General features: G+C 40.0%; 1 protein-coding gene across 2 annotated transcripts; it reads right to left on the bottom strand.

Moving 5' to 3' along the window:
* Positions 1 to 2,118: 2,118 nt before the first annotated feature.
* TEX52 (testis expressed 52) lies at positions 2,119 to 9,089 on the bottom strand. Of its 2 annotated transcripts, none has more exons than XM_052000452.1 (3): positions 7,024 to 9,089; positions 3,775 to 3,946; positions 2,119 to 2,579 (listed from the first exon to the last, which is right to left on the bottom strand). In XM_052000452.1, the coding sequence occupies exons 1-3, from the start codon at positions 7,572 to 7,574 to the stop codon at positions 2,520 to 2,522; spliced, it is 783 nt and encodes a 260-aa protein (XP_051856412.1). In that variant the 5' UTR covers positions 7,575 to 9,089; the 3' UTR covers positions 2,119 to 2,519. The 2 variants fall into 2 exon arrangements, with proteins under 2 accessions (XP_051856412.1, XP_051856411.1); XM_052000451.1 differs by having other exon boundaries at positions 2,119 to 3,946; positions 7,024 to 7,655; positions 8,301 to 9,089.
* Between the last annotated feature and the right edge of the window lie 20 nt (positions 9,090 to 9,109).

The raw sequence follows: 9,109 nt of genomic DNA, 5'->3' as shown, positions 1-9,109 counted from the left end.
TGTGATTCTGATTGTGACTGCTAGGTATTAGAATTACTTTTTTCTGGATACTGTCAGTATTTGATTTTTGATCTGCAAGCTTTGGGTTTCAGCTGTAATATTTCTGGGAGGTTTCATTTTGATGTTTCTTTCAAGTAGTGACTGGTAGATTCTTTTAGTTTCTACTTTGTCTTCTGGTAAGAAATCTTTTATGATTTCTTGAAATGTGATGTATAGGTTTTTTGTTTGTTTGTTCAATGATTCTTAAATTATCTCCGATCTGTCTTTCTAGATCAATGGTTTTTACTATGAGTTATTTCTCATACTCCATATTTTTTCAGTTTTTTTTTACTTTGTTCTTTTTCCTGCTACTTGACTATCTTGACTCAGCATCTCCCAGCTTATTTTTTTTCCATCCATGCTGATTATACATTACTCCCCCTCTCATACTTTACACTTCAGCTAAACTGGCTTGCTTACTATTTTTCTGTACATAAAATGCCATCTTTTGATTCTTTTCCCTTGCATAGGATGTCCACTACATTTGGAATTCTCCCACCAATTTCAACCTTCTCAAATTTTAGATACTGACTCCTTTCAAAGATTGTATACTACCTCCTTTAATTATTAATTTAATTATTAATGACCCCCTCCCCATCACTATACCCTTATTTTGTATATATCTTACATTTATGATATTTACTAATTTTGGACATGTTGTATCCTCCCCTAACAGATTATAAGCTTCTTGACAGCCCAAGCTCCATGTATGACATCTAACTGCTGCTTAATAAATAATTGTTTAATTGATTCCCCAGTGACTAAGGAATGAAAAGAAGTGAAATAAAATAATCCATCTCAACACATCTTGACTTCTTTGAGAATAAACTCAAGGAAATTGCCCTCTGAAATGGAAGACTTCAGAAAGCATTTAGTCGATGATTTTATCATGGAACCTGTCAACCGTAGTGATGGTGTGGAACCAGGGAGAACAGGACGGTGCAGATTGTCAGACACTGAACATGAGAACTGAATTAGAGCAGTATATCATTCCTAAAGTCCAAACTGCTCTTTATTACTTGCGAGGCAGTCAAGGATGCCTTGGTGAACACACCATTGTACTTGAACACTAGTAGTAATAATAGAACATTTATATTGCTTTAAGATTTGCGCAGATGCAGCTCAGACATCATATTCTGAATGAATCCTTTCTTGATCATTGTAAGTGCCAGTGCTCACCTTCTCACAGTTCTTTTATACCTAACCATTGTGGGATTTATGGGAGCTGAGTGACCCACATTGATTCCATCTTGTGACTCAATTCTGGAACTGGTTCAGTTCCTTTTCCATTTAATTATGGGTCTAATCTGATTATTTGTAGCTAAACTGAAAAGGGAAGTAAGATTGATTTTCCAAGTAGGTAACTAAAGGAGGAGGTGAAAAGTAATATTATCGCCAAGAATTATCATTTTAGAGAATTAATCCACACTTGTGGATAGAAACATGTAACCCAGCACACTGAAAAATAATCAGGTGCATTTATTTGGTATTGAGTTTATTGCTCCAGGCTAGGATTAGTGGCTGCCATGTTTTTGTGGCTTGCTGTTCAGTTATGTCTCCATTTGTGACCCCATTTGGGGTTTTCTTGACAAATATTGAAATAGTTTGCCATTTCCTTCTCCAGCTCATTTGGCAGATGAGGAAACTGAGGCAAGCAAGGTTCAGGCAAGTCAACGATAGGTTTAAGTAATAATTATTAATAATATTAAATTAAAATATAATAAAAATTATAACATGTTAAGTATATATACTATATTATAATAATATTATATATGTAATATATAATATTTCAATAGTAAAATTTGCACTCATGGAGTCCTTTGGACTCCAGACCTGGCACTCTCGCACTTGGTGCCCTCTCGTTACCTCAGTGTTATCCAGGTTCATTGGAGCAGCTGGGGTGGCTTGAGCTTTAAGTGTTATCTGGTGGTTCATGCCGAAAGAGTAACCTGCAGCAGCAACTGCTCCAAGCTACACAAGTATCTTAGGCAATACCCAGAGTATTTTATCTAGATATCTCATAATACTTAGTCTTATACTGAACAAATTCCCAATGATTGTTCAATCAGTTAAAAAACATTTTCTTCAACAAAAGTCATTTATTAGTCACTGTGAAAGGTGCTTTTCAGTGTGGGCTAAATAAGGTAAGCTTTGTGCCTTCTTGGGAGTTTATTATCTAAATGAAACATTTAAGGATAGAAAGGGCTTAACAATATACAAAGAACAAATTCGTAAAAATATATAATATATACACATATAGAAAGGACATATATTTGTGGGGATGATTTTTTTTTGAATGAAAAATGGCCCCTCTTGATCTGACTGGACCAGCCCTTGTCGTCAGACCCTGGGGATACAATATAAGACGGAGGTTGGCCCTCCTTAAAGAGATTAGGCAATGCTGCTCTAGCGGCTGTGGCATGGGAGCCAGAACATCTGTATTCAAGGTCTCAGGCTGCTTCAGACGAGGCGTAGATCAATCAAAACAGAGTTAGGAGGGAGTGATTACCTTCCCTCACCTTTGGATAAGTCCAGGAAGGCTGCAAGAGAGGGTTCATGGTGGGAAGACGTTAGGAACAACTATGATGTAAACACAAAAGGCATAAAAAAGTGATTTTTTGGGTTTGTTTTTAGAAAAGATGGCTCTAAAAATCACCTTGGAAGGAAGCAAAGGAATGGAAATAGAACAACTAGCAGGAGTGGTAACTGGGGCTGGGGGAGCTGCTGGCTGACCTCTTGGAGAGGTCTCCTTGCCAGCTAGAAGCAGATGCAGGTTGGAATGGTGGTGCCTCGACTCTTCACGGCCCCCAAGGTTTCCCTAAACTGAATGCAGGGATTAGGCAATAAATGGAATTTATGCCTCCAGTCACTATTTCACACATAACTCTCCAGTGTACTGGAGGCTCACCTTCTGAGGGGGTAGGGGGAATGGAGGGAAAAAGGGAAAGAGAAGGGGAAAGGAGGAAAAGGAGAAAAAATGTGTGAATTGTGGCTCTCTATAGTGAGGAGCAGAATGTAAAAAACCATCAGAGGAGAGAGGAAACGGCGTTCATCTCTGATAGGCGTGTTCTTCTTTGTATTATAGTCTATGTTTTTTATCAGAATGTGTGTATAAAGGCTCTAAAGAGCATTAGAATTCAGGCCAAATAATCTGGGAAATTCCCTCTCCCTCTCCCGCCCCCCCCAACCTCTACTATCTACTATATGTGGAAGCTCAAACAAATCATTTCACCTCTTGGGGTTTTAATGTCCTCAAAAGTAAAATGAGGGGGTTGGATTAGGTGACTTCATAAGGTCCCTGACAGTGCTAAAATTCTATGATTATTGTAAGTGACACTCTTAATCTTGGTTTCCATAAAACACTGGGACTATCTACTTCAAAAGGTAATTGTGAGGAAAGAACTTTGCAGGCTGAAAAAACACATATGAGCTGGAGTTTCCACCACCCTAGGGTTTCTTGCTCAGAGCAGAGGTGTCTCACGTTAAGATCTCTGGAACACAGAATATAATGGACCAATCTTTCTCTGGTGTCTTTCTTTAGAGCTGGAGGATCCTCTAGTCTTATCCAATTTTTCTCCTGTGTGAAGTTGTATCAGAGAATGAGACAACCTTCTCCTTCCTAGAAACCCTTTTCCTAATTGTACACTTTGACCCTCGTGCCATGATGAGTTCTTCTGTGACATGGCAGATGGGTGTAGTTGCTCGGTCCTTTGCAAGGATTTGGTAATTTCTCACCATTTCAGGGTCCAGAGGAGGAGCAGGCTGTAGTAACAATCTCATGGACATCTCTTTGTAATGTGGTTGAGGGTTGGGGCAGGGCCAACCTCTGCAGAGTAAATTAGGGACTGGGTTGGGTACAAGCTGAAAGCCAGGGTCCAGGCGTCCACCTGGTGACACGTGTCTGTACCTGTTTGTGGTGAAGAGAGAATAGAGACATAAGGGGAGATCCGCAGAGGATGGGGACAGAATGACTTCCTTTTAAAGACTGCAAGTTAAGAAATATTTAAACACAGTTTATCCTCTTTAATTCCTTCATTCTGGCAATAATGCATGACAAAAATTAACAAAGAAAATTGATTTAACTGTCTGGATATACCGGATGTGGTCTATTATGTATTGTGTTCTTATTAATATTAAATTCCACTTCTATAAGGGGAATTCTCAAATCTCAATTTTATATTCCTTCCCTCTCCCAATCATAGTAGTCTGTAAGTAGGTACTTAAAATATTTTTTGATGAATTGAACTGTCCTTAATTTTTATGGCCCATTCTGGGTTATTCACTAAATTCTTAGCTTCTTTCAAAATCTTGAAAGCCTCATCTCCTTTGTAAAGTCTTAACTGACCATTCTATCACTCTATTCATTTAACCTTTTTTTTTAAAATTGGGAATGTAACAATCATTAATATATAAAAACATTTCCACACACAAAAAGGAATAAAAAGCTTGAGAAATAAAGTTTGATAAAATAAATGTAAAATATATGGAAATGTGTATATATTGACATGAATGTGTATGGGTATACATTATATATTCATAATGAGAGTTTGATAAAAAATGTATATATGATTATGTGTGGGGAAAAGAACCAATGGTTTATAAATATCTCTGCCTTCTTTCACCAATCAATCAAGGAAGCAAGGAACAAATTTTAAGTTTTAACACTTATCAAGTTGATTGTATAAAAACAAACCCAAAATAATCTCTTATGCTCAAACTCTTATCACTAATATAACATGGATTTATATAAAGTAGAAAAAGGAAATATACCAAATCAATGCATTATGATTTTTGTAAAGGAGGAGCTAGGGGGATCAGACTAGACTTTGATGAGCCAATTTCTGAAGGAGGCTAGAGATTCTATGAAGCAACTAAATGACTCAGTGGAAAGAACTCTGGGCAAGGAGTCGGGAAGACTCAACTCTGACAGACACTCCATCATTTAACCTCTACTTGCCCTAATTCACTGAAGGAAATGGCAAAGCACTCCACTATCTTTGTCAAGAAAAGCCTGTGAGATCATTGTGCACAGCAACGACAAGGTCATATGATGATCAATTCTGATGGACGTGGCTCTCTTCAACAATGAGATGATTCAGGTCAGTTCCAGTGATGTTGTGACAAAGAAAGCCATCTACCTCCGAGAGAGGACTGTGGGAACTGAGTATGGATTAGAACATAGCATTTTCTCTCTTTTTGTTGTTTACATTTTATTTTCTTTCTCATTTTAGTAGGGCACATCCAGGTATTTCAGGAAGGCATTCTTCCCAAGTAGGGTGCTAAGCAGCTAGGGAGCACTCAGTAAATATATGTTGATTAATCAATAAATTGATTAGTAAGTTGGAGAAGGATTCAAGGGCAACCAAAATAGTCAAAGGTCATCAGAGCATGCTAATGGAAGATCAGTAGAAGGAACCAAACATATTTCACTTAGAAAAAGACTATTTAAGTGGGACACATGGATTTGAGAGACAATCTACCACTTGGAAAAGAGACAAGACTTGTACTCTACTTGCATTTGGCTGCCAGGGACAAAATCAGCAGAAATGGGTGGAGGTTATAACTCAGCAAGTTTAGGCTTGAGGTCAGAAACCTATAAGAACTGTCTAAAAGTGAAATGGGTTGTTTTAGAGCCAGTGGGTTGGTGGATTCCTTCTCCCTAGCTTCCTTCACAGCCTAGCTCAGATACAGCCTTTCCTGATCAGTAATTTGTTAGTAGTGTCCTTCATAGCTTCCAAATTATTTTGCATTTATTCCAAAAATATTTTGTATGAGAAGCAATTGTTACCGACACTTACTTTCTCAATGCCCAGGCCACTGTTTAAGACTACAATTTGCAGAATATTTTCCAAACTGCATTGGTAGAAGGAGTTTCTCAGAGAAATGAAACTCAAGTCCAGTTTAAACTAAAATATGTAAAAGGATCCCAGATCTTTCACTTACTGTGTCCTTGCACAAATCAGTTTAATCCCTCTGATCCTGAGATTCCTCCTTTGTAAAGTGAGAGAGGGGGGACTCTAAGATCTTTTCTATCACTTTTCTGTCTATGTTTGATTCTGCTTGATTCTAAGAAAGGTTGGAAATTGAAGGGGTAGATTTAAGCTCAGGTGCTTACCAGCGATAGAAGGGCTTGGGAGGCAGAGGGTGACCCCTCATTGAAAGTCTTCAGGCAAAAGCTGGATGACCATGATCTCTAAGATCTCTTCCCAGTTCTAAATCTACGACCCACTGCCTATATTATAGAAAGGCTGAATAAAAGGTTGGAACTAGAATATCAATGAAATTCATTTTTATCTGTTAGAGATTCCTGACCATGGGGTCAGGAATAACCAGACATGGGGGTAAGAAAATCACAGGAGTCACAGGAAGGAGAAAGGGGAAATCCTGAAAATCTACAATCCCCAAAGCCCCAAATCATTTTAGCCATTTATTCCAATCCTTTACTAAAGCGACTCATAGGAGCAATATAACTTGCTCTGACAAGTTTCTCTAAAAGGCCTGGAGTTAAGCAGGCGGGAAGAGAGAAAAGGCAAACTGGATTATCAGACCTTAGGCTCAAGAATGGGTCATATTTACATCACAGCCACATGTAGGGCCTTGCCAGGTGAGCTTCAGTCTACATCCTTCACTTGATAGACTACTCAGGCCCAAACACTAAGTGGGGCTTAGTTCCAAATCCCCACAGTGGTCCAAGTGAACTGGGGCGAGAGAACCAAGTTTTGTTAACTTGAGGCACATTCCTATCTGGTTCAGAAGCATCTCATGTTTCTGTCCTTCAGGTTGTCTTCAAGAAACTGAACCCGACTTCCCCTCCAGTGTTCTTACTCTGAACTGTCTGTATTCCTTCATATGTAGAGGTATTCCCCACATCACCTATCAAAGTGCTCCAAACTATATCCAGTACAGATTAACATTTGGACTGGGTTTTTCTTTTGAAGAGGGACAGACCAGCTGAAGGGGGAGAGAGGTTCATGATTTTCTTACCTCTTGAAGTTCGGGGGGGGCAAGATGTTACCCTGGCCATCCAGCGGGGGTACTCTGGCTTCACTTCTTGATTTGAGTATTCCTGCTTCTGTGATCTCCTTCTTGGTCTGGGTGACCAACCTATTCTTTTTCTCTGGGTCCGTGAAGATAGGATTAGTGTCAATAAATCGCAATAAAGTGTTTTTCCCAAGACAGGAAGGTGGAGGGATACAGTAGTTGGTAAAAGAACATTTATGGGCTTCAGTGCGAGTGAGCCATCGCCAGACATTACTATCATAAGACTTATCAGGCTTTGAGGGAAAAACCGGGGGTAGACGTCCCACATCCACCCAAGTGTGGTAGCCCCACGTATGCTGAGTTGGGTCCTTCCAAGGGGAAAGGAGTCGGTGTTGTGTGATGGCCTTTAGTCTCGTACAAGACTGCTCCTTCACAGCTAGGTGATGGTAGGACTTTGGAGTGAAGCCTCCCCACACAAAGGGGATGTCTGGGTGCAAGTATTCTCGCTCTACCCATGTTTCCTCAGTTATGGGATCGTCGTCGCAACAGGTCATCTAGGAAAGAGTTAGGATGGGGCCTGCTGACAGATGTGAGTTGGTAGAGAAATCGGCCTCTCCACTCTTTATTTTGTTCAGCTGAAACCAAAGAATAAGTGCCACATGAGCCTTAAACTTCAGTCGTTTTCACCTTAAACTACTTTCCCAGGAAACTAATTCTGGCCAGCATTTTCCCTAGCACTTACTCACTACTGGGCAGGGTAATAATCCCGAGTCTAGCATGGAGAGCAGGCCACTGCTTTTTCTTACACTTAAGTCACTTTATAGTCCTGTCTTTATTACGGACTTATTTCCATAGCATTCGGAGCTGGAGATTTTTTAATCCAACCCATTCAGTTTATAGATGAAAACCAAGGCTCCCCAAAGTGAAATGACTTAACGCAGGGATTCTGATTGGTAGCAAGGGGCAGGGCTGGGTTAACCACCCCCCTCCCCACTACCTTGATGCCCTTTCCCTCCAAGCACCCCTGCTTGTTTTGCCAGTGTCCACAACTCCCCCACTCTTCCTGCCCTGACCACTCCAGTAAGTCCAGGTTTGATCAGATGGCAGGTACCATCTCTCACATGGCTAAGGTGGGAAGACTAGGAAGCTCTGAGATGGCACATCAGCACAATCTGTTCCTTCGGGGCCTAGTAGAAAGGACCTCAAGCTCATGATAAAACAATTACATAAGGTAGTACTCTGGGTACGGGGATCAGTTTTCTGGGAAGCAGCCTTCCTACCTGTAGGAAAGGTTCTGTACTTTGTGATGGTTCATTCTCTCCAGGAAGTATACCTGATCACATTACATGTTTAAAAAAAAAAAAAAAAACCCGAAGCCAGAAAATGTCCTTCTGCTCTAAGTCTCCATTGTGTGCTCATGAGTTGCTATGGTGATGCATTATGAGTGAACTGTGTATGAAACCATTTGCACTATTTGGGCCTACAACTGCTAGAGGAAACGGTGGGGTCTCACCATAACATTAGGTCTATAAACCTCGAATTTTATACACATCTAGAATGTGTTTAGACACCTTTTCAAGCAAATAGCCTGACTGCGTTCTTAGTGGACTGTTGGGGAGATAGGGAAGTCTCCCCAGGAATTCCAGATGAAAATGGATCACTACCTTAGGATAGTTTTATCCTCAATAATTAACTGAATGGGATAGGAGAAACCAAGAGGGGCATCTTCTTTCTAAAGAGCTGAAGAGTTAAAATTTGTCTCCCTTTTTTGGTTTTCAGATCACTCTAAAATTCTCATTCAGCACTTGCTAAAGATTTACTTCTACATGAAGATGCAAATAAAAATGTGGGCAGGGAAAGGATTTCAGGCTAGCCAATTGTCCTACTGAGTGAAAAATTCTTTTTACACAATGAAGATGCATAGAGTTTAAGAGCAAGATAGAAAATGTTAAAAGGGATAGCAGGAGGTTGATAGTCAAGTTTTTGTCAGTGTAGTCAAGACCAACAGCCCCACTCTCCTTCCTTCCCTCCTATTCCCAAAGTTCAGTACCATACTGATCCCACCCCCACCCCTCAATCTTGCCATATG

Source organism: Antechinus flavipes, chromosome 5 (genome assembly GCF_016432865.1).
Source record: "Antechinus flavipes isolate AdamAnt ecotype Samford, QLD, Australia chromosome 5, AdamAnt_v2, whole genome shotgun sequence".
Lineage (NCBI taxonomy): Eukaryota > Metazoa > Chordata > Mammalia > Dasyuromorphia > Dasyuridae > Antechinus > Antechinus flavipes.
This window is presented reverse-complemented; position numbering and strand designations above follow the sequence as displayed.